Source organism: Crocuta crocuta, unplaced genomic scaffold, assembly GCF_008692635.1.
Source record: "Crocuta crocuta isolate KB4526 unplaced genomic scaffold, BGI_CrCroc_1.0 scaffold29, whole genome shotgun sequence".
Classification (NCBI taxonomy): domain Eukaryota; kingdom Metazoa; phylum Chordata; class Mammalia; order Carnivora; family Hyaenidae; genus Crocuta; species Crocuta crocuta.
Window position 1 is genome coordinate 5,385,549 of NW_027533280.1, and position 24,984 is coordinate 5,410,532.

At 52.5% G+C, this 24,984-nt stretch overlaps 1 protein-coding gene across 1 annotated transcript in view; it reads left to right on the top strand.

Annotated features, from left to right (window-relative positions):
* CUX2 (cut like homeobox 2) overlaps window positions 1-24,984 on the top strand; it is a 221,955-nt gene that overhangs the window by 177,718 nt on the left and 19,253 nt on the right. The window contains exons 5-16 of the mRNA XM_077747959.1: window positions 3,999-4,133; window positions 6,859-6,982; window positions 8,769-8,845; window positions 9,685-9,751; window positions 11,333-11,381; window positions 15,401-15,505; window positions 18,239-18,430; window positions 18,532-18,590; window positions 19,084-19,132; window positions 19,225-19,324; window positions 20,430-21,104; window positions 21,938-22,039. Of these exons, the coding sequence (XP_077604085.1) occupies window positions 3,999-4,133; window positions 6,859-6,982; window positions 8,769-8,845; window positions 9,685-9,751; window positions 11,333-11,381; window positions 15,401-15,505; window positions 18,239-18,430; window positions 18,532-18,590; window positions 19,084-19,132; window positions 19,225-19,324; window positions 20,430-21,104; window positions 21,938-22,039 (1,734 nt within the window). The remainder of the gene's footprint in view (window positions 1-3,998; window positions 4,134-6,858; window positions 6,983-8,768; window positions 8,846-9,684; window positions 9,752-11,332; window positions 11,382-15,400; window positions 15,506-18,238; window positions 18,431-18,531; window positions 18,591-19,083; window positions 19,133-19,224; window positions 19,325-20,429; window positions 21,105-21,937; window positions 22,040-24,984) is intronic.

The window sequence follows — 24,984 nt, forward strand, 5'->3', positions numbered from 1 at the left end:
ACATCATGCCCTCTGCTTTACAAAAAAAAAAAAAAAAAAAAAAAAAGGAAGGAAGGAAGACAAATAGAGCCCTCAGCGTCATGCTCCTGGCTAATAGTAAAAACTTCCCCTGCCCTCTGCCTCAAGGCAGTTTGGCCTGCTACCCTGAGCTCAAATCCCCCCTCTGCCACTTCTGAGCTAGGTGACCTTGGTACATGGCAACTCTTTTCTGGGCCTTTATTTTCTTGTCTAAAAAACGGAGACTAGCAGCATCTACCTTACCAGGCCTCACCTTGGGGAAATGACCCTCTTGCTCCCCCGTGCCTCAGCTTCCCTGTCCAGAATGGGGACATAACAGCGCATCCTCATGGTGCTGTGGTGACGATTGAAGGAGTTCTAATTCATGCAAAGTGCTTTGGTTGTTAAATTCGGTCACAGCCTAATACCGCCTGCCACTTTCTCCCCCAAACTGGGGACCAGAAAGGAAGTGAGGGAAGAGGAGGCCCAAGGGCCTGTCCCAGTCCTGCCCCCAAGTCATTGGCCAGGTTCAGGGAAGTCACAGGACCCCCGCTTTCCCCCTCTGTGCACTGGTGGGAAGTGGTGGACCCTTTCCGTCCCTCCCTGGTATGACTTTCCATGCTGGAATGTTGGGTTCCAGAGTGGAGTGTAGGGGAGGACTATTGGATTCCGGACCTCCCAGGGGCTGCTGAGAGCACATGAGACCGTGCCAGTCCCAAGACTCCACAGAGCATTTACCGTGCAGACAGCCGGCCTCCAGGTCACCACGCCACTGGGTGTGCGTAACAGCAGCAGCCTCGTCACACTTACCAAGCCCAACTATGCACCTTAGCACTGTGCAAATCCATCTATATTCTCTCTTCCCAGACATCACAACCACACCCTACACATGCACCCCCATTTTACAGATGAGAAAATGGAGGCTCGGCAGCTCTGAGAGGTTGACTAACCGTCCAAAGGTATTGGCCAGTTTGGAGCTGGAATTCTCCCTAAAGTAATTCCAAGGAATTAGGAACTGTTGTATTTTCCCACTTTATTAGTGGGGAAACAGGGCTCAAGGCTCCTTGGGATTTGGACCCAGAGCTGGGCTTCAGATTCTGTGAGCTTAACCACTACATTCTACCTTGTACCAGCAAACGAAGGCAAAGAGCCAGGGCCTTAGAATCTGCTGAACATGTGTCGAGCAGAAATCCAGCCAACCTTGGTCCCCTAGTCTCTCCTCTAGGGGCCCACCTGAGTTCAGCTTCTCCTGGACGGGGTGCACAAGGAAGCAAGGAGTGACCCACAGGGCCCCCAAGCAGAGTGAAGTGTCAGTCCCTGGCCCCTGGAAACAGGGTGGGTGATACCATTTATCACCCAAGTGTAATTGGTTGGCTCGGGCGGGCTCGTGGCTAGTAGGCCCCCAAGCCGCGAGCTGGATCTTTTCCATCGTCTTGGAACCAGAGTGAGCCCTCCATGGCCCACTCAGAGCTGCACCCTCCCATGTCTATCTGACTTCCCTGACCTCGGCAAGTGCTCGTCGCCTTTCTCTTCCTTTCTGAAAAACCAGGACACAATAGGAAGCATTTCCTTGAACTTATTAAAAAACCCAGACTTGTAAATTAATTTGTCCGTGTTGTACAAAGGCAGTGCAGATGGACTCATTAGCATGCACACAACAAATAATTATAGATGAATTTTTAGCTGGCCTGCCTAATGCGCTTGCTGGGTTAATTATGTCAATGTATAATTACATCAGCCCAGGGAGACATAATGGCATACCCTGCTGAGCAGGCCCTGCCTAATGACGGGGCGTGGAGGGGGGGGTGGTGCTGCTGACAGAGGAAAGACAGCAGCATTCCCGCGCACCTGCTTACCTCGGCACAAACGCCCATTGTCAGAGCCTCCCGCCACCTAAACAGGGGTGGGAGGGTCCGAGCCAGAGGGATAAAACGCAGAGGCGACCTGGTTCCAGCCGGACCTGAAGGCTCCTATGTATAAGCACTGCCCCGTTTCTTCCGTCAGCGGATGTTTATTGGGTCAGATTGCGTGGCAGACTTCGTTCGCCCACAAGGCGTCCAGAGGGGAGCAAAAACAGATGCAGTCCCAGCCCTGCCTTGTGGAGTTTGCAGACCAGTGGGTGGTAATTAGGCGGACTTGCTAATCAATGAAAATTGTAACTACAGTAAGTACTGTGAAGGAAAGGTGCAGGCAGCTGAGAGAGCTCATATCGGAGGCATGACCGGTCAAGGCAGGCTTCCTGGGAGAAGTGGCATTTGGGTTGCAATAGGAAAGATGATTAAGCATGAACTAGCTGGAAGAGGTTAAAAGGCAGGACAAGGTGTTCCTGGCACTGGCTCTTTCTTGTGCAAAGACTCCACAGTAAGAAGGTACATTTGAGGGACTAAGGGAAAGCCAGTGTGACTGAGCTCAGGAAGACAGGAATAGCCAGGGCTTCTGTTTGTTCCAAGATGACCAAATACCAGTCTCTGTGTTGAGTGCTTTATGTGCATGGATCCTCATCGCAGCCCTGTGAGGTCAGAACTTTATGGTGAGGCACAGAGAGGTAGAGGTGCTTGCCAGAGTCACACAGCAATCCTAAAAAGCAAGTACAGATTAGACCAGGACCCAGGATCCCTGCTCTTAATCCCTCTGCCCCCCCAGCAGAGAACAGTGGCCAAGCGGGTGGTGGCAGGAGACTCCAGCGGAGCAGACAGACAAGAGACAGCAGACAGCAAGAGAGAGGGCATGTGAAAGGACTGTGGGCCAGACCCAGGCCCCTTGGTCTGGAGCAAGGAGGCTCTGGCTTCCTGGGCACCCATGAGTACCCACCTGGGCTGCTGGGGTGGAAATGTCCACATCTCTGGGACAGGAAGCCTTTGTGGCATCTGAGAAAGAGACCCAGACTTGAATCTCACCTCTGCCCTTCTGAGCCAATTTCCTCACCTATGAAAGTGAGTTGGATCCGAGCCAGCCCCAGGGGATGCTGGGAGCATCATGGGAACCCACTCCCATGCACAGCTTTGTAGCCTAGAAGACGCCACACCAACCTCTGGCATTATCCAGGCGTTCGTTCCTAGTACCTGCCCAGCAGGTACTAGGTACTGGGTACCTGGGGATGGGGGAGAGGCACGTGGAAGAAGGGCTGGAGGCTAGATCTGAGGGAAGAAGAAGCACTTACTAGATGACAGGGTGGGAGGGGAAACAGAATTCCAGGCAGAAGGACCTACATATTCCTCATCTATTAGCTGTTGAGAAATTGGGAGGTATCTTACATCCAGGGGTGTATTGCACCCCCAGAAAGCCCTCTATTTAATCAACCACGCAGGTAACAAATGGTACTGTGTTGTTCCACATGCCCTGAGAAGCGCTCCGAGGATAGGTAGGTGGGTAGGTAGGTAGGTAGATAGGTAGATAGTATTGCAGAAACAGGGGAAGAAAAATAGGGAGGGAGCTGGGAGAAGTGTCAGAGGAAGGAGAGGCAGGCGACGGGGTGGGAGCATCCACAAGTATCGCCTGGGCAGTCTGGACAGTGCTGAGAGGCCTTGGGGGCGTCCCCTCAGAGCAGTCTGTGTCCCTCAGGAGTCGGCCCCGTCCTGGCTGCCTGCAGGTCTTATCTGGGAAGGCCGGCCTCACGCTGGATTTCAGAGTGAGGTCCCTGTTTAGTGTCCTGGGGTGGGAGGCATACAAGACAGTCTCATGGCCACCACAGATGGCATCACGGAATCCAGAAAACGCAGTTACTGTGACAGTTGTTATCTTAGTGGTAGTCCGGGCGGCCAGGACAGGCAGGCCCTGGGGATGGCACGTGCTCCCCTGAGCAGGCACCTGAAGCAGACGGCTCCCTCATAACAGAAATTCTACATCAGTCTCCTAAGCCAGCGGAGCGACTCCAAAAGGCTCTTGTGAATGGTCCCCTCCACCCCAGCACCCTGGAGAGGGACCCACCAGGCCCTGCGGTCATAGCCTGGGCAGCCCTCAGCCCCACCCCCACTCCTGTGCTCCTCTCTCTGTGTGTGCAGACCCCGTGCCTGTGTTTGAGGCGGCGCGCAGCCTAGACGACAGACTGCAGCCCCCCAGCTTCGACCCCAGCGGGCAGCCGCGGCGAGACCTCCACACTTCGTGGAAGAGGCACCCCGAGCTCCTTGGCCCCAAAGGTACTGATAAGGCCTTCACAGGATGTCCATACTAAACAAACAAGCTGTGGATCTTTGGCAGCCAATCTTGGCCACCTTTGGAGGGGTAGGGGGCAAGAAACTCGACTTTATCATTTTAGATACAGGATGGGTTATGGTACATCACTGCAGAAACAAACCGACCCCAAGTCCCAGAGCCTTTGATACATTTGAAGGGTGGGAAGTTGCAGGGATGCTCCATGCAGTCACTCAGGCAACCAAGCTGTGGTGGTCCTGCCGTCTTCAACACGTGACATCCAGAGTCAGTGACTGCTGACAACTTGCCAACAGACAGAGAATGTGGAGGTTATGGGTCCAGGCCTAGAAGCGGCACACGTCACTTCCACAGCCACATGCCATTGGCCAAAACTCATTCATATGGCCACACCCCATTGCAAAGGAGCCTGGGAGATGTAGTCTATGGCCAGGAGTAGAGGGAAACAGATTGTGAACACAGCACTGTCTCAGCACCAAATAAGACAAGTCAAGAAGCTAGGAAACTAAAAATATAGTTTAGGTGTACATTTATTATGATAAATGTGTTTAAAATCAAGAGAATGATGAACAAAATTCATCACGGTGGTTACTTCTGGCAGGGGAGGTAGGTCTCCATAGGGAGGAGCAAATGTGCACATGAAAACTCTTGGTAGCCGTCTAAATCCTGGGTGTTCACTGAGCTTCAGTGGTGGAAATTAAGCAGAGACAAGAAGAGTCAGGTGTAGGGATACTTGTCTAAGGAATAAATGAGGAGGATTCACCTCAAAGTTCAGCAAGATTACCTTTTTTTTTTGTAAAGGGCCAGAGAGTAAATACTTCATTCAGGCTTTGTAGGCTTTCTGTCACAACTACTTAAAAAAAAAAAAAAAAAAAAAAGCCATAAAACATATGTAAATGACTGGGTATGGCTCTGTTTCAATAAAACTTTATAGACAAAACAGATGGTGGGCCAGATTTGGCCCAAGGGCTGTGTTTGCAGAACCCTGGTCTACCTCCTAGAGTTGCTTGTTCCCCCAGTGCCTAGTGGGCACCTACTGTATGCCTAGTCCTGGGCAGAGTCTTCTGGAGATTTATGGTAACTGAAATACAGCACTTTGGCCAACTCTTTTCCTGTACCCACAGTGCCCTTCCAGCCTCCCTGACGAGACAACTCATATGAGGTCCCTCTAGGGTTTGAACTTCCTTCTATCAGAATAATAGTAGTTGTAGGAACCACCTCTTCCGAGCATTTGCTCTGTGCCATGTACCTTTCACACAGTATCCTGCTGTCATCTCATATCAACCTTATGAGGTACCACGGGCCCCATTTTACAAATGGAGTAACTGAATCTCAGAGGCCACAGGTAGCCAAGCGGGGATTCAAACCAAGGGCTCTTGACCTTGGCCCTGGGCTGTGTCCCTCCTTGAGGGCACTCGTTACTCTGCATCGTGAGGGTCAAACCTCATTTGTTTGTTCACTTCTGTGGCCTCAGCCCCTGGAACATTCCTAGTGTACATGTGCGTGTGTAAGAACGAGCCAGGCCCTGACCACTCTGTCAGGCCCTCACTCTACACGCTGCCCAGCCCAGCACTCACCCTGCTGTGTCAGGCTCACAGTAGGAGCTTAACAACCGGGACTGAACTTAACTGACTCAGTCAGGCCCAAGGGCAGGAGCCCAGAGTTTGGAATTGAGACATTCACCCTCCTGGCCTGCCCCTGAGCAGCCTTTCTCCCCATGACAAATTCAGGGCCAAAGGCACATCCTGATCCCCTCAAGGAGCCACCATGGGCCTGCAAAGGTAGATGTGATGTGGCCCTGCCTGGGGGCGCCTGCCGGTGGCTCAGCTGTGACTGAGCTTCTGGGGGGGTGCCATCACTTGTGGGGAGGGGAAGTTAAACCTAGAGTTCCCCATGGCCCAGCCATTTCACTCCGAGTTCTAGGTGAGCTGAAGACAGGTGCTCAGACAGAAGCGTGCACACAGGCATTCACAGCAGCGCTATCAAAACAGCCAAAGGTGAAAACAACCCAAATGTCTATCACCAGAGGAATGGGACGACAAAATATGGCATATCCATAAAATGGAGTAGTATTTAACCATAAAAACAAATGATGGTGTGATACAGGCTACAACCTAGATGAACCTCAAAAACAGTTCGCTAAGTGACAAAAGCCAGACACAACAGGACATCTATTTTGTGTGATTCCAGTGACATGAAATGTCCAGAATATGCAAAGCCCCAGAAACAGAAAGCAGATTAGTGGTTGCCAAGGGCTGGGGGAGGGGAAAGGGGTGACTGGCTAATGGAGACAGGTTCCTTTTGGGGGTGGTGACAGTGTTCTGGAATTAGTACTAACAGTTGCACAGTACTGTGAATGTACTAAATGTCACTGAACTGTATACTTCAAAATGGCTAAAATGGTGAATTTCATGTTATGTACATTTGACCGTGACTCTTAAAAAAGTAAGAAGGCCAAGGAAGCTAGAACAGGTCCAGGAGGGCAAAGGAAGCGTCTGGGCCTGCTGAGGCCAGCGCCGTGGGAACTTGACTTTTGTGCACACACGCCCCGCACGGCTACAACCCAGCAGACCGTGGACGGCAGGTCTCCACAGCCGCACTCTCTCTAACACTCGAGTTTGGGGAATTAACTCTTGTCCCAGCACTGCCCGTCCATCCAGTTTGCAGAAGGCAGCTCTGGCTGCCAGGTTTTCCCTCTTTTCCTCCCTCCAGAGCAGAGAGAGGGGACGTCTCCGGCCGGACCCACGCTGACCGAGGGGAGCCGCCTCCCAGGCATTCCTGGCAAAGCCCTCCTGACAGAAACTTTGCTGCAGAGAAATGAGGCAGAGAAACAAAAGTGAGTGGGCAGGAACAGGCGGGCCCCCGCTGCCCCACCTGGCCAGGAAGTGGGACCCTCCCCCCCGCAGCGAGTCTGGATTCAGGACAGAGATAGAGATGCAGCCCTGGGTCAGTGGCCAGCCCTGGGCAGGTCACATCACCTGTCTGGGCTTCAGTTTTCCCAGCTGGGAAATGGGCCTAATGACGGTATATTAGGCAGGGTTCCCCAGAGAAATAAAACCAGAAGGGTGTTTTATTTTAATTAATTAAGACTTAGTTCACACAGTCGGGGCAGGCAAGTCTGAACAGGCAGAGCTAACCAGCGGGCTGGAAGCGGTCAGGTGGGAGTCAGTGCTGCTGGCTGGGGGCAGAATTTCTTCTTCCTCGGTTTTATTTTTAAGACCTGCAACTGATTGGATGAGGCCCACCCAAATTATTGAGATTATTCTCCTTTACTTAACGTCAACTGACTGTAGATGTTAACCTCACCTACAGAATATGTTCACAGCAACCTGAGATTCGTGTGTGATGAGATCAGGTGGGCAGGCGATATCAACTCCGAGTCTCCCGCCGGGATACATGTATGCACTTAGCTCAGTGCTCACTTGGATATGTCAGTAAATGGTTGCCCTTACAGCTGATGTGGGGGTAATAATACCTGGGTCATTATAATTTCTGGATTCTTGGGGCATTTCTAGGCCAGTTTCATGGTGGTCATTACATTCATCCTCTCATTCACTTATTCCTTTCCCTTCCGTTCTCTCCATGTATTTATGGGGCCACTTGCTGTGTGCCAAGCGCTGTTTTAGGGACACGGCAGCGAACAAATGGACAAACCTCCCTGCCCTCCTGGAGTTTACTTTCTCATGAGGAAGACATGAATAAACAAGATAAATAAAGTAGATGGTCTGCTACGTGATGATAAGGGTTGTAAAGGAAAACAAAGCAGAGAAGGGGGGATGAGGTGGAGGCTGAAGTTTTAAATAGGGTATAAGGGGAGGCCTCACTGAGAAGGGGAGCGAAGCCCTGAGAAGGTGGGGGTGAAACTTGCAGAGACACAGGGAAAGAGTTTTCTAGGCAGAGGGGACAGCCAGTGCAAAGGCCCTGAGGTAGAAACATGCCTGGTGTGTTTGACCAGCAAGGAGGTGAGTGTGGCTGGAGTGGTTTGAGTGAGACACCCACTTCATAGTGTGTAACACACACCTCACCTTCAGTGAGAGGGACAGGGTGTAGGTCAGAGGCAAAGGGCTCCTTCTCTAGAGTCTCTGAGTCAGACAACATAAGCCCAGACTTTGTATAAACCTTCCCCCAGTCAGGCTACGGCCCCTGTTTCTCTGCTGAGACCCTTGCATCACACCTAAGCTCTAGGTTGTGGTGGTCTGGACGATCATCCCAAACTGCTGACACAGAGAAGGGAAAAAATGCCTCCCTGCGGACAGGAATAGTAACTAATGATACTGAGGAAACACTGGGTACCAGGCATCGTGCTGAAGGTGTTTCGCAACACCCACAGAGCCAAACCCCACAAGAAACCTTATTTTACAGATGAGGAAACTGAGGCCCAGAGAGCAAGGTCACTGCCTGATGTAGGCCCACCCAAATGCTGCCACACAGTCAGCAAAACAGCAAGGTGGCCAAATGCCTGAATGTCATGTTTAAGGACCCTTTAAAAAGGGAGGGGTACAGATTCCAGGGAGCAGATGAGGGGGGGTAAGGCAGCCAGGAGGGCCACCTTGGGAACCCAAACAGGGCCCATCCACACAGGCACGAGCAGAGCCATTCTGAGCAGGCCAGTCTCTCTGCAGGGGCCTTCAAGAAGTACAAATCACTTTGGCAGCCAGACTGGGGGAGGCAGAGGAAAAGATCAAAGTCCTACATTCAGGTACGTATCTGGCACGTATTCCCTGGCCCCGTGCAGCTCCCCAGCCCTGTCACACCAGGAGGAGGAGGAGAAGGGGACGTGACACTATGAACACAGGCTCAGGTGTTCTAGAATCAGGAAGGCAAGAATCAGGGGAATTTGAGAAGGAAGTGGAAGTGGACCCAGGGGGAGTCCAAGCCCAGTCCCCAGAGGCCATGTTGCTGTGGAGAGAGGGTTTGAGAAATAGAATTAAGTCAGCGGTGGCAAAGGCAGCGCCTGCACGGGCCAGACATACAACCAAGCGACCCGATCAGTGAAAGGGGTAGGAAAGGGTGGGGTCTGGGGCAAACTGGAGGACCTGGGCCTTGACTAAGGAGGTGGCTACTGCCGAGCACCAGCCAGCCACTGCCACATGGCCCAATGTCACCAAGCCTCCAGTTTTTTGGAGAAATTAGAAATCTGGAATTTTATGAGAAATCTCTCATTTATTACAACATACACATATCTGTTGACTTCACTACTCCCTGTCCCCCTCACCTGCCTCAGGGTGGGTGAGCTCAGGTCCTGGAGTGACCTAAGTGTGTTGGGCAGCTCATACCCCGCCAGGGGCGGACAGATCCCTACCAGTCGCCTGGTCCCCTGAGCTTCATAGATTCCTAGAGGGTCGTCTCCTCTGCCCTCTGGCCAGCTCAAAGCCCCTCTAGGGACAGGAAGCTCTACCTTCACTGGTTCTAAAGGCCTGCAAAAGAAAGTCTTCCTTCCCTACCTTGAACCTCATTCTACTTTCTGGGCCCTGTAACAGGCGTGGGGTCCTGGGGCAAGCAGGGGGCACTTCACCCTGACTCTTTACTATTTCCCAGCGTTAAAGGCCACACAGACAGAGCTGCTGGAACTGCGGCGGAAATATGATGAGGAGGCTGCATCCAAGTAAGTGAACACCCTGCTGAGGTATGCCTCCTCCCTCTGACCCTCCCAGACATGCCTCCTCCCTCTGACCCTCTCAAATATGCCTTCTCTTTCTGACTCTTCTCCCTCTGACTCATGGCCCGAAGCACCTATTTCCTTAAGCACCCTGTGCTCCCCACCCCCACAGGTGCACGGCTGTTCGCCAGTGGTTTGCTGTGCCATTCATGCACCACAGACTGTTCATGACATTCTGGGTCGTGGCTGAGCAGGGTCTGGTGGGCAGGGCCTCCCCCTCACCCCAGCCTCCTAGGACTGTCTCCACCACAGCTCCACGGGCCAACCCTCGGGCACTGAGTGTCATTCACTTAAATTACTCTGGACTCAATGTGGCTTTAAGACATCACTTACTCCACTAACACTTATTTAGCACCTACTATTTACCCAGTGCTGTGTTGGGTCCCTGGAAGAAACATTAGAACGTGGCCCTGACCCCAGCTGAAGAGAGGAGATGGATGGTAACTGATGATATACAGTGATAAACTGGCTCCTTCACAGACACTGTTGAGCACTTAACTGCATGCCCGACCCTGCTCTGGGCACCTGCTGAGCACTGAGAAAGGAAGCACTGGGAGCAGCAAGAGAATAACAGGGAGGGCAGGTCCTATTACCCAGGGTAGTCACGGAGGACTTCCCTGAGGAGATGACCTTCAGAATGCAACCTAAAAATGAGAAGGAGGTGACCACGTGAAGAATGCAATGCCAGGTCGAGTGCTCGGGACAATGGGCACAGCTTGCACGAAAGAAGGCCCTGACTATGCCAAAGCACGTGCGTGCTTATAGCCCCCACATGCTACCCCAGGCCTCCTGTGCCCCCACCGCACACTCAGCACAGAGGCAACCAAGGTGGATAAGGCCTGTCCTGGCCCCCTCAGTGCTGGCAATCTGGGGTTTGGGAGGGAGCAAAATAAACTAATTACCACTCTGGGGGTAAATTGAAGAAGGCCTCCTAGGAGGACACTTTAGAGCTAAGCTTTAAGATTTTTTTTTTAATGTTTTACTTTATTTTTGAGAGCGAGTGTGTGAACAGAGGAGGAGAAGAGAAAGAGGGACACAGAGGGTCCGAAGTGGACTTTGTGCTGACAACAGTGAGCCCGATGCGGGGCTCGAACTCACAAACTGTGAGATCATGACCTGAACCAAAGTCAGACACTTAACTGACTGAGCCCCCCAAGCACCCCAGAGCTGAGTTTTAAAGCTCAGGGTCATGTTCTCCTAAGGAAGGGTATCCTGGGTGGCAGGCACAGCAGGGGCAAAGGCTGGGAGGTGTAGCTCTGTGGGCAGCTTAGGAGAGCAGGCCCCAGGGGGGACCCTGCACCAGGCCGCCTGAAGGGGTGCAGGGCTGAGGCCCTATTCCCATTTCCCCACAGCCCGAACTCGTTTCCTCTCAGCCTGGTTTCTCTCCAGTAGCAAGGGTAGAAGGGCAGCCCCCTCAGCCTGCCATTGCGAGACCCCCTAGGCTCAGGCAGGGGCTGGTGTTATCGGGACAGGCAGGGGTCTGGTGGCTGCCAGAGCCCCTCTCAGGGTCTTATCTTTCTGTCTCAGGGCAGACGAAGTCGGCCTGATCATGACCAACTTGGAGAAGGCTAATCAGGTGAGAAGATGTGTGCCAGGGTGGGGGTCCTGGGCTCAGTGGGAAGGGACTGAACCCAATCAGTATTTGTCGAGCCATGTGCCGTGCTAAGTACTAGGGCTGGGAGATGTCAGGGACCCTGAGCTCCCGGAGGAAGGAGGAAGGGATGCCGACAGAACACTCAGAAGCTGGGTGACGCAGGTGCAACAGTCAGGGAAGGGGCATCTGACCCCGATTCAGGGCTCAGGGAAGACGTCCTGGAGGAAGGGCCATGTGGCTGAGACTTGACGGATAAATTGAAAATGTAGAGGGATGGCATTCCAGGCCAGGGAACAGCCTGGGTAAAGGCCAGGAGGCCAGCCACCTACAGAGAATGGTGGGTGCCCTTCCCTGGTGGCTGCAGTGCAGGTGACACTTTGCAGGTGTCTCCAGACAGCAGGAGGAAGGTAGCAGAGCAGTGACTCAGGAGCCCAGCCCACAGGCCACGCCGGGAGGTGGGTCCGTCCCAACCGGACCGAGCAGAGAACCATGTTCCACGGAGCCTGGATGGTGACAAGGGATACGCCCCGTGGCTTCTTCCCCCCGCCCCCCGCCCCACCAGGGGTCTCCTGCAGCCTTCTCACTTGATCCCAGCCATACCAGCTGACCACTGGGTGGACCCCAAACTCCCTTGGGGTCCCCATCTTCTAGTCCCAGCCCGGGTCCTTAAAAGCCTCTGCGATTCCCCATTTTCACTTACATAAGAAGGGTCCTGCACTCTGCCTTCTGGCCTCAGACATGTTGCTGTCTAGTAAGCAAAGCAGGCAGACTCTGAAAAGAGGGGAGTGGTGGCCATGGGGTCTTGTCTGGAGTCTCAAGTGCCCGACACATCTCTACCCGCCCCCAAGTCCCCGCGGTGCCAGCAGCCAGGGACATGACCCAGAGGGGCCAGCAGAACGACAGAGCAAGTGGTCGTTTCCCAAGAGGAGCACGCTTTGTAGCTGGGTTCTCAAGCCCAGGAGCCGTTCTCTGGGGGATGGCATTCCAGGCAGGAGGCACAGAAGAAGCAAAGGCCCAGAGAACTGCTGTGCAGGCATGAAGGCAGCCCTGCGCCTACCTGTAGAGGAAACTTGGAAAAAGAGTAGCATTTACAGGGTGATGTTTTTGAGTAGGCAATACATTTACATAGATCAGAACTCAAAAAGGTTCATACTTAGGAAACTCCCTTCTCCCTCCCCAACTTGGCTTCCCAGTTCCCTTCCCCAAGGCAGCCTCCCTTCCCTTTACCTGTTTCTTTTTTTTTTTTTTTTTTTAATTTTTTTTTTTTTTTTTTTAATATTTTTTACTTATTTCTAGGAGAGAGAGAGAGACAGCGTGAGCAGGGGAGGGTCAGAGAGAGAGGGAGATACAGACTCTGAAATTGGCTCCAGGCTCTGAGCTGGCAGTCAGCACAGAGCCCTACGCAGGGCTCGAACCCACGAACCACGAGATCATGACCTAAGCGAAAGTCGGACGCTTAACCGACTAAGCCACCCAGGCGCCCCCCCCTTTACCTGTTTCTAAGGTCTCCTTCTAGAGATCCATTCACAAGCCCATGAATGTATCTACTTTTACCCCTTTTTAAAACAAAAACTATAATATACTATACCCACCCTTCTGAGCCTTGTTTTTTCCACGTGTATATCTTGGAACTCATTCCATATCTGGATAAAAGTAGTCCATCTGGTTTACTGCCATGTAGTATTGCACTACGTGGACCCCCTCTAACCCAGGGATGGCAGACTTTCTGTAAAGCGTCAGAGAGTAGATATGTTCAGGTTTGCAGGTCTGTCACAGCTATTCGACTTTGCTGTATGTGAAAGCATAGACAGTGTGCAGGTGAAGGAGTGCAGCTGTGTACTGGAAAGACTTAATTTACAAAACAGGCATCAGGCTGCGCTCTGCCCACCCACGGTGTAACCAGTCCCCCTGTTAATGAAGATTTATGGTATTTCTAGTCTTTAGCCATCATCATCAGTACCACAGTGAACACCCTCACACAGATATCTTTTCACACGTGCATGAGCCAGTACATAGGGTAAATTCTTAGAAGTGGAATTACTGGGCTAAGGACCTGTGGGTTTTTATTTGCAGATGTGTCCAAACTGCCCCCTCCCACCCCCGTGAGGTTGTACCAATTTACACTCCCTGTAGCAAGTTAAAAGAGGGCCTGTTTCCTTATAGCCTCACCAGTATTGTGTGTCATCAAATTTTCGGATCTTTGCCCATCAAGTAAGCTTGAGAACGAAGCTCTTAGAGTAGTTTGAATAGGAAACAAATTTTTTTAATTCTTTTTTTAATGTGTGTGGGGTTTTTTTGTTGTTTTTTTTGTTGTTGTTGTTGTTTTTTGAGAGATAGAGACACAGAGTATGAACGGGGAGGGGCAGAGAGAGAGGGAGACACAGAATCTGAAGCAGGCTCCAGGCTCTGAGCTGTCAGCACAGAGCTCTACACGGGGCTCGAACTCCTGAACTGTGAGATCATGACCTGAGCTGAAGTCGACCGCTTAACCAACTCAACCACCCAGGTGCCCCAGAAACAATTTTTTAAAAATCTGTATTAATATTATCCAGAATGTGAACAAGAGTGTTCTGGAGCATAGCAGATTGATATTACTACTGACATAGTAATAACCATGCCGGTTTGCCCCAGTTCTTCCCCCTGAGGTGACAAGACTCAGATACCATCCTGCATGCACCAGAGTTTGTACTGTGGGCAAGGAACCCCCACCTGTGACTCTGGGTCGTTATATAGGAGAGGGCCTTTCTGAGAGAGGGAGAAAACCATCTCCCAAGTGTCACACTGAGCAGAAGGGCCAGGATCCTGGGTTTTCACATGTGGAATGCAAATACTTCTCTCCAGGGGAAGACAAGACTAGCAACTTTCTGGTAACTTTAAACCCAGCTTTACAACCCAGGGGATGTGTCCGTGACACATATGTGTCGTGGTCTCTTCCCCCACTGAAATGTTAACACATGCCTTCACAGAGGTAAATCTCTCTGCTGGTCTCCCTGGCTAATCAGTCACGAACTGACTTCCAGGCTTGCCATTTTGCCCATGTCCTAAATTTCAGTCATATTTGCTTGGAAAGCCAAACTGTGCAGAAACATAAAAGTATTTCTCTACAGCCCCACATACCCAAAACCTTTGCCAAAACAAACTGACTTGAACCATTTCTGGAACAAGGCAAGATATCAGTAAGTAAATGAACAAATCAGTTAAAAAAAAATTAACAAAATATGAACGCAGGTGTGTGTGGGTCTCCATATGCATATAGTAGGCATAGCATCTTGATTGCCAAGGTCAGCGTGTAAGTCAACCACAATCAGTGTAACCTGCATCGCCAGCTGAGAGAAAAAATACAGTCACAGCTTTTAATTTTAATAAAGTTAACCAATTATTGACATATTCATGTGTGTCAACCACCTGGCTAAGATACCTAATGAGCTGTATTTTACCAGATCACTTACTTCACAAAACAATCCCAGAAGGTAGCTACTTTTATCATCCCCATTTTACAAACAGGGAAACTGAGGCTGGGCAGATGAAGTCTTTTGCCCAGGGTCACACAACCAGGGAGTGACAACGTGCAGATTTCTCTCTAAAGCCACAAGGCTACATTGTTAACATTTGGAGACTTCCGTCCAAGCTTTCTTTCTTAGAAATTTTTGAGGAGTTAAGATGTACCATAGACCCAGGTCAGTAAACTGGCATTCTGATTTAGATGTATTTCAAAACACCTTTGCAGTAGATGTATTTCATTGCCCCCATTTCACAGGAGGAAAGCTGAGACCCAGGGAGGGGAAGAGACTTGCCCAGGGTCCTGCCACAGCCCATGGGCTGGGAGGCCGCCTCTGCAGACCCCCCACTCCATCCAGGCCCCATTCCACGCTAGGTGGCATGGGAGCTGGAAACAAACGCCAGCCCTGCCTGAGGCATGTGGAGCGATGGAGAGGGCCGGGGTGGGATCCAGTACGGCCCCCTCACCTGTTAACCGTGCTTTCTCTCACTCTCCTCCCCAGCGAGCTGAGGCTGCCCAGCGGGAGGTAGAAAGTCTTCGAGAACAACTCGCCTCAGTCAACAGCTCTATCCGCCTGGCCTGCTGCTCCCCCCAGGGACCCAGTGGGGTAAGGATGGTGGGGGAGTCAGAGGGAAAGGTTGAGGAAAACCATGTTGGTGAGTATGAATGTGTGGATGACATCTTGTGGGTCAGTCATGTGCATCTGTGTAAAATCATGCACGTGAATGTATATGGATACAGTGGGCATAGCATCTTAATTGCCAAGGTCAATGCATAGTTGACTGTAATTACTATGACTTGCTTCACCAGCTGATGGTCAAAATACATCCAGAGCTCTTTTCAAGCACAAGCTTCCATATGTGATTAATAGGAAGTCCTGCGTCTTCCTTTGGAGGCCATTCTTTACTCCAAATTGTCCAAGAATGCCAGCAACTTACTCAGGCCAAAGAGGACCATTTCCTTTGCCAGGTGCCTGGCAAGAATGGGTGGGAGGGGGAGCTGGAGCTATTGAGTGGCAGTGCGGTTTGGCGGTTGCCACCAGGTGTCACCATTGACCCCTGTTTTTCGTTCCTACCAGACCACAGTGGGACCACTTAACCAATTGCTCCTCTGCCAGAAAGCCTTGGGTTTCTTCTGTAAGCTGGTCCACCTTCTTTCCAGATATCTGCATACCAAGGGACTAAATTTCCGATTCCTTACATAGTAACGGGTCTGCTCCGGGGTGATTTGCAGTCCCCACCCATGAACCTGAAGCGGCCAGCATGATTTTCACTTCACCCGACACCCTGGTAACATAGACCAGTGTGCCTGTGTCTGTCTTTCTGTTTAAAGATTGGAATATATCTCCATGAACATGTGTCACTATGAATGTGTATGTCTGTTGGTGGCCTTTGGGCAACTAACTGTATCCTTCATCTAACTGTGCCTCAGTTTTCTCATCTGTACAAGTAAGACCTGCCTTATAGAGCTATTGAGAGGATTAATTGTAACGTACCTAAAATAGTGCTTAGCTTATAGTTTCTGCTCAGTGAATATTTGATGCTGCTAGTAGTAGTAGTAGTAGTAGGTTGTCCCATGTGATCTCTGAGCGCATACATGACTTTGCGTGTCACCATGACATGTCCACTGAGCACATCTCTTTGACACCTGGGTATTTCTGTGTGTCTGCACATCAGCAGGAGGTCCACGTGTCAGTGTGTGCTGTGTCTGTAAGTGTGTCCCCTGCGCCTGTGCCCCAGGAGGCAGTGTGTATATGGCAGTGTGCCTCGATATCTGTACGACGCAGAGTGAGCACAGGAGAGGCTGAGGGCAGGAGAGCCCATGAGGACACCCTAGAAAGAATTTGCCAGTGGTTCTTAATTAACCCCCGTGGGACCCTGCAAATGCCTGTGCTAATCAGCCACGGGGAATTTTGCTGGTTTGGAGGGCGAGTTTTTCTGAGCACAACAGTGGCGCTCAATGCTAATTAATTTAATGTGTTAATGGCATCCGCTTCCTGTTTTAATTGGCATTTATCTCCCTGGAAGAATAGCCAGTATTTGTAGTGGTAGGTTGTGTTTTCTGTTTTGCTTTGTTTTTTTGTAACACTTCTTAGATTCATTTGTAACCGAGCTCACCGAGCACAGGACTGGCCCGGCTTCAGGCCCTCTCAAACATCAGCCTCTTCACCTTTTTCCAGGACAAAGGGGCCATTTCCCAAAATCTGGAGGAGCGATGGGGCTTGGGGCTGAGGGGAGTAGCTACAGGGTCTCAGGTGCAGCCCTGAGGGTCTTCCTGAAATGGAGGGGAAACATCTCTCTAGGATAGGACCTGTGCCCAGTATAGAAACCTAAACCTCTATCTGTGAGGCAGCCTCTGCTGGGAATACCCAATCCCCACCACTTCCTCAGGACTAATTCCTCTTTTTTTTTTTTTTTTTTTTTTTGGTCCCTTTTAACAGATATTTTCTAAAGTATTATATATATAGGGAGAAATGTGCTTATCATAAGTGTATATAGCATGTTGAATTTTTCAGAGATGCTATACCCTGAAGCCAGTTCAACAAATAGAACATTCCCAACACCCAGAATGTCCCCCTATGTCCCCATCTGGATGCTAGTCCCCAAGGGGAGCCACTCTCCTGATTTATAACAGCACAGCTGGGCTTTGCCTGTTTTTGTTATCTGATATTAATTAGGTCACACACACACACACACACACACACATACTTTGGTGTCTCGCTTCTTTCACTTCATTCTATATCTGAGAGAGTGGTTCGTGCCGGTGTTAGTAGTTGCAGATTATCCATTTTCAATGCTGTATAGTGTTCCATTGTGTGGATATACCACAGCCTGTTCATCCATTCTCTGGTTGGAGGGCACTTGGAGCCCAAGTTTGAGCTGTTACAGAGAGGACTGATATGAACATTCATCCTGGCGTCACATGTGCTTCTTGGTGCACGGATGTCTGCTTTTCCCTACACACTTACCAAGCAGAAGCACACATATCCGCCCTTGGTGAATGCTGCCAAGTAATCTACCAAATCACTAACTTGTTCTTGAACTTCATCACAGTTTAGAACCATCTTCCTCCAGAAAACCTTCCCTGCCCACTGCCCCTCAGTTTGAGTAATAGAGGGAAGGCATCCGGGTGGATAGGACTGGCCTGAGCAAAGGCTCGGAGGTAAGAGGAGGAAAGCCAGAGCCCATTAGGAGGAGCTGAGTCACTCAGGGGTGCGCGGCGCGGGGGCCAGGCCATAGATGGATTTCCGGTTTTGTTTGGGATTCAGGGGTGGGGGAGCCAGCCCTGCAGCCCCCTGCCCCACACCTCTCAGCCCCTCAAAGCCCCACTTTGTCCTCAGGATAAGGTGAACTTCGCGCTGTGCTCAGGTCCCCGGCTTGAGGCTGCCCTGGCCTCCAAGGATCGGGAGATCCTGCGGCTGCTGAAGGACGTGCAGCACCTCCAGAACTCTCTGCAGGAACTGGAGGAGACCTCTGCCAACCAGATCGCCGACCTGGAACGGCAGCTCACGGCCAAGTCCGAAGCCATCGAGGTAGGCCTTGGGAGAGGAGGCGTGCAGCTGGGGTACCAGCAAGGCATCCCCAGGCAGAACGACATGGACCAGCCTTAAACCATCTTTATTTTCTCCTCTAGAAGCTGGAAGAGAAGCTCCAGGCGCAGTCTGACTATGAAGAAATTAAAACAGAGCTGAGGTACTGTGTGGAGTGAGGCTCCACACAACCCCAGCCCTCTACCTTGGCAATGAGGGGCCCTTGGCAAAGTTCATGATATTCGTCCCTCCCACCACACCCCACTTTGTGATACCCTTGTCTCCTCTCCATGGCACCTTGGGAATCAACCCTTAACCATGTATGGTTCTTTGGCATCAAGAGCCACTTGTAGAAGAGCATGCAGGGTAGCCTGTGGTCAGGGCTGTAGGTGGTGAGGGATGATGCCTTCAGCAGGTCGGCTGGGGCCCGCATGGGAGCTGGTTCATGCAGCGCCCCTCCAGGTACCGCTGGAGCCAGTTCCCAGGCCTGCTCCTCAAGGCCTGTTGCTGCCCTGAGTCCAGAGTTATGTAGGGTCCACGGGGTGGGGCAGTTGCTCTCAGTCGGGGAAGATGAGCTAGAGGAAGTATCTCTCAAGACCTCTCCCCAAGCCCGGGGACCGTGGCTGGCTTTGGACTCTCTCCACTTTCTCTGGCAGCATCCTGAAAGCCATGAAGCTGGCCTCTAGCACCTGCACCCTCCCCCAGGTGAGTGTTCCCGCCCTGGCCCCACAGCGCAAGCTGACCTTGAGAGCCGTCTGCCCACCATGCCCTCTCAGCCTGGCTTCTTGTCTCCTCAGGGCATGTCCAAGCCCGAAGACTCGTTGCTCATGGCAAAGGAGGCCTTCTTCCCCACGCAGAAATTCCTTCTGGAAAAGCCTGGTCTTCTGACCAGCCCTGGTAGGGGAGGCAGGATGCTCATGGGGCCAGGGGGCCAGGGTGGGGGCTGCTTGTGGGCCTCTGGCCTTCTCCGCGTCCACAGACCACTGCCGCCCATACACCAGGAGAGTAACGGAGAAAGGGGTGCACACTGAGCGAGCACCTGCTGTGTGCCTGGCGCTGAGCTGGGTGACCCCCATGGCTAAGCCAGCTGGCAGTATCTGCACAGTGTCACACTTACCTTCCTTACACAGCTCACTCAGGCCTTCCCAAGGCCCCCCAAGGCTCCACTCATCCCCAGTCCTTGATGGGCAGCAGGAAGAGGTCACAGGGTACAAGGAGGGCATTCATACTGCAGCCCCGCTCTCTCCACAAGTCACCTTCTCAGCCCTTCTCCCCACACAGTGGCTCCGTGACCTTACAGCCATATGGCCCCATCCAAGACTCTCTGGGCTGCCTCTGTTTCCTCATCTGTAAAATGGGGTCAATAATGGATCCACTTTCTGGGTGCTGTTCACATGGGGAGTGCAAACACACAGGATGCACAGGACGAGGAGGGCTGGCTGGAAGGCAGGCAGGCACTGGCAGTGGGCATCCTGCTGAGGAGGGCATTGACCTGAACTCCCCACCTCGGGACCCCAGAACTGGAATGTGGGCCAGGCCTGCACGGATGGGGATCTGAAAATCAGAAGGGGAGCCCTTAGTACTGCTGAACGCCTATAGCACTTCTCTCCCCTCCCCCGCCTGCCCTCTCCTCCCCTCTTCCTCTCCCTCAATTCCTCGCTCATGTTTGTGTCCTTCTGTCCTACGCCGTCTCTCTGCCTCTCACCCTCTATCTCTGTCTCTGTGCCCTTCTGTCGCTTTCTGCCTTTCACTCTGGCTCTGCCTCACGCCTCTCTCCATGTCTCCCTGTGCGTCCTGGTTTCTTTCTTTCTTATTTCTGTCTGTCTCTCTGTTTCCCTATCTCTGTTCCCTGGTGTCGCTCTCTGGGTGCCACGCTCGTGATTCCTTTCCCTGTCTCTCTCTCTCCCCCCCTCTCTCCGTCCCTGTCCCCCCATCACTGTCCACTCCTGTCTTCCTCTCTGTCTCTCCTCTTTTCCTCCGTCTGTCTCTCTTGGCCTTCTAGAGGAGGACCCTTCCGAGGACGATTCCATCAAGGACTCCCTGGGCACGGAGCAGTCCTACCCATCACCTCCACAGCTTCCGCCACCGCCAGGGCCCGAAGACCCCCTGTCCCCCAGCCCTGGGCAGCCCCTGCTGGGCCCTGGCCTGGGCCCTGATGGCCCAAGGACTTTCTCATTGTCCCCCTTCCCCAGTCTGGCTTCTGGGGACAGACTGGCAGGGGACACGCTGCTGTCCAAACATATGATGCCCCCGGCCACCTTCAAGGGGGAGGCGGGCGGCGTGCTGGTGTTCCCCCCAGCCTTCTATGGCACCAAGCCGCCCACAGCCCCTGCCACCCCAGCTCCTGGCCCCGAGCCGCCCGGAGCCCCTGAGCCTGGAGACGGGGGTGGGGGTGGCACAGCTGGGGCAGGGGCCGGAACCGAGGAGGAGCAGCTGGACACGGCGGAGATTGCATTCCAGGTGAAGGAGCAGCTACTCAAACACAACATTGGCCAGCGGGTGTTTGGCCACTATGTGCTGGGGCTGTCACAGGGCTCGGTCAGTGAGATCCTGGCCCGGCCCAAGCCCTGGCGCAAGCTCACGGTGAAGGGCAAGGAGCCCTTCATCAAGATGAAGCAGTTCCTGTCGGATGAGCAGAACGTGCTGGCTCTGAGGACCATCCAGGTGCGGCAGCGAGGTGAGGGCCCGTCCCGAGGTGCAGCGGCTCAGGCCCACCCCCCACAGCACACCCAGGGCCAAGGGTGTCAGAGCCTAGGTCTGCCACCTCCCAGCCGTGTCACCTGGGGCAAGTGACTTTGCCCCTCTGTGCCTCGGTTTTCCCCCTTTGTAAAATAAGGAAATATATCCTTGTTCCCTTCCTGGGGCCTTTGGCTACCCCTTGCTCCCCACATGGCCCTGATGCGACAGCTCAGGCCGATCACTGTGGGGAAGCGGCTGGGCCCGGGAGCTGCCCTGGCGGCTAGGCAGTTCCTGAAGACCTGCAAGCCTCAGGTCACCCATCCGTGAGATGGCCTGGGTTCCCGCTAGCCTTGCCAGACTTGATTTTTAGGGTAATCCATGTGAATGGCCCAAGCTTTGACCTCATAAACACCTAAGTTTGGGTTCCAGCTCTGCCATTCACCCACTGGGTGACCTGCCTCCGTTTCCCCATCTGTCCCCATCTGTCAGCCTCCTGTGAGGGTTAAATGAGTATAAATTACTCAGTACAGCCCCTGGAACATAGTCACTGTTTGAGAACTGTTAGCTATGGTGCTGGCAGCCATCATTGCTATCATATTATTATTATTATTAATATTAATTCAAGTCAGAACCACTTGTAGGCCCAGTTTGTTACACAGACTGGCTAAGCAGTGGTCTTGCCTCACGCACTCAAGGTCTGGCCCTCACTCTCCCAGCCCTGGCCCTGGAGTGCCTGAGGGAGGAGGGGACCAGCCCTTCACCCCGCCCAGCTCTAGAGACTGACCCCCAGCATGCACGTCCCCCTGACAGACGCCCCCTTGCCTCCCCCAGGCAGCATTACCCCAAGAATCCGCACACCAGAGACAGGCTCGGATGACGCCATCAAGAGCATCCTGGAACAGGCCAAGAAGGAGATCGAGTCCCAGAAAGGGGGTGAGTATGAGTGTGACCGCAGGAGGCAAGGCCTGAGGCCTCCAGGACCTGCCCTGATCAGGAGGTAAGGCCTTGTCTGCCTTCACCCACCACAGCAAGGATTCTGAGCAGGTCAGAACCTCCTTGCCAAGCAAGCTCTGGGCCTGGAAAGCACCAGGTCCATGTTGGTACGGGAGCCATGAGCCATGTGTGACTATATCCATTCAAATTACTTAAAGTTAGGGGCGTCTGGGTAGCAGAGTCAGTTAAGCAGCCAACTTCAGTTCAGGTCATGATCTCACGGTTTATGAGTTTGAGCCCCACATCAGACTCTGTGCTGACAGCTCAGATCCTGGAGCCTTCTTTGGATCCTGTGTCTCCCTCTCTCTCTGACCCTCCCCTGCTCATACTGTTTCTCTCTGTCTCAACAATAAATAAAACATTTTAAAAAATTACTTCAGGGGCGCCTGGGTGGCTTAGTCGGTTGAGCGTCCGACTTTCGCTTAGGTCATGATCTCGCGGTTTGTGGGTTCGAGCCCCGCGTCGGGCTCTGTGCTGACTGCCAGCTCAGAGCCTGGAGCCTATTTCAGTCTGTGACTCCCTCTCTCTCTGACCCTCCCCTGCTCACGCTGTCTCTCTCTCTCTCCTAGAAATAAATAAAAATATTAAAAAAAAAATTACTTCAAGTTAAATAAACTTACAACTTCAGTTCTTCAGCCTCACTGGCCATATTGCAAGGTGACAAGTGGCAGCCGTAAGGGACAGCCCAGTGACTGCTGCAGCACTGGTCTGGATCGTCCAGATGTCCTCAACTTTGAGGAGACACAGTGAGCACTAATCACACAGGAACCTGTCAAGTACAATGCTCTAAGCCTCACCCTCCCTCCTGCGCCGCCTCCACTCTCTAGTTCCCAAGGAGACCCTGTTCTCCTGGCTTCCTCCTGTCTCCCAGACTGCACCTGCTACACTTTCCCAGGAGCCCTGTGTTAGTCTCCTCGCGCTACAGCCACAAACTCAGTGGCTAAAAACAACACAATTTATTCTCTCACAGTCCCGCAGGCCACAGGCTCACAGTCAGCCTCACTGGGTGAGTCAGGGTGTCGGCAGGGCTCCATTTCCTCTGGAGGCTCCAGGGAGAATCTGTTTCCTTCCCTGCTCAGGCTTCCAGAGGCACCCACATTTCTGCTGCATGGCCCTCCTGCGTCCTCCAAGCCAGCCTCACAGCACCTTGCTGTGTCTCTGACGCCCCCGCCTCCTCCCCCAAGCACCCTTGTAATGATGTGGGGCCCACCCAAAGAGCCCAGGATCCTCTCCCAGCTCAAGACCCTTAACTTACTCACATCTGCAGAATCCCCTTTGCTATGTGAAGTAACAGTCCGGGTCCCAGGGGCTGGGATGTGAATACCTTTGGGAGACCTTCAGTTAGCCTACCATAGTGTACTTTCTCCGTCAGCCCCTCGAGCGCAGGGTGCCCCCCAGGCCCTCTGACTTGTGTCTAATGTCTCTTAGGTGAGTCAGGCCACTCCTGGAAGTTCCAACAACAGCCAAAACATCCCATGTCCAGGACCACACCTCTCTCGAGAGTTCTGGAGTCATGGCCAGCTGCTGGCTGGGAATGTCCACCAGGGTCCCCCGCGGGCATCGAAGAGTCAGTGTGTCTGAGACGGAACTCACTCTCTGCCCTTACACCCTCTCTCCCTCCCTGAACCCAGCTGCTCAGGCCTCGGAACCTGTCACAGATGGTACCTGACACGCATGTGGGGTGAGAGGCTGTCCTGGACTGCCACCATCATGTCGGTGTCACTACTCAGATTGCTTCCACGGCTCCTCCCCATTGCCCTCAAGATAAACATCCCAGCTCCTTGGGGTGCCTGGGTGGCTCAGTCAGATGAGCATTCAATTCTTGGTTTCAGCTCAGGTCATGATCTCAGAGTCGTGGGATCAAGCCCTGTGTCCCCATGGTGGGCTCACACTGTGTGTGGAGCCTGCTTGAGATTCTTCCTCTCCCCCTCTGCCCTTCTCTCCTACTTGCAGGCGCTCTTTCTTTAGAATAAAATTTGTTTTAATTTAAAAATTCCAGCTCAACAAGGCCTACAGGCCCTGTGGTCTTGACTCCTCCTGACCCCCAATCCCTCTTGAATGAAATGCTTATAGCCATGTCCAATCTCATGCTATTCCCTATGCCCCTAATGCCATCCTCACCCCCAGCCAACTCCTGATCATACTTCACAGCTCAACTCAAAAGTCACTTCATCCGGGAAGCCCCCCACCTCAATCCAGGGGGAATGGATGCTGACCCTCCTTGGATCGCCTATAATGACCTATATTGCTTGGTGCAATGGAGCCTGACCTGGCTGCAAATTTTGGCTCTGCTGTTTATTAGCTGTGTGACCTTGGAAAAGTTACTTAGCCTCTCTGTTCCTCCATTATATTTAAAATAGGCACAGTATTAGTACTCCTTTCCTCGTGTTGTGTGAGGATCTTGTGTGCAATCAGGCCTGGCAAGCACTCAACCTGGGAGCCTGGCATGTAGACGGTGCCCCTGAAAATCCAGCCATCATCATAGTTAACATCATCATTATTTTTATCTCTTTTGTTGCATTTGTTCGTGTTACAAATGCCTCTGCTGATATGTCTGTCCCTTCTCTCAGTCTGAGGGGTTTTTGCAGCCAGTGACCAGCCTGCATCCCTGCACCCAGCACTGGGTAGCCCAACAAAGTGTGGACTTGCTGACTTTGAACCTGACCCTGGCTTCCACCCTCCCACTTTGTGGTGTCTGCTGCCCCCTGGTGGCAGTTCAGAGCAAGTGTGTGGATTCCCACGCCTCTTCTTGCAGCTGGAGAGCCAAGGGCCCTCCTTCCTGCCTGGTCCCTGGGAGGGGCAGAGGACGCTTAGCCTGCCACGAGCTACACTGCCCCATCCAGATAATCCACTGAGGCCCAACTATGTACACCTTAGCTTCTTCC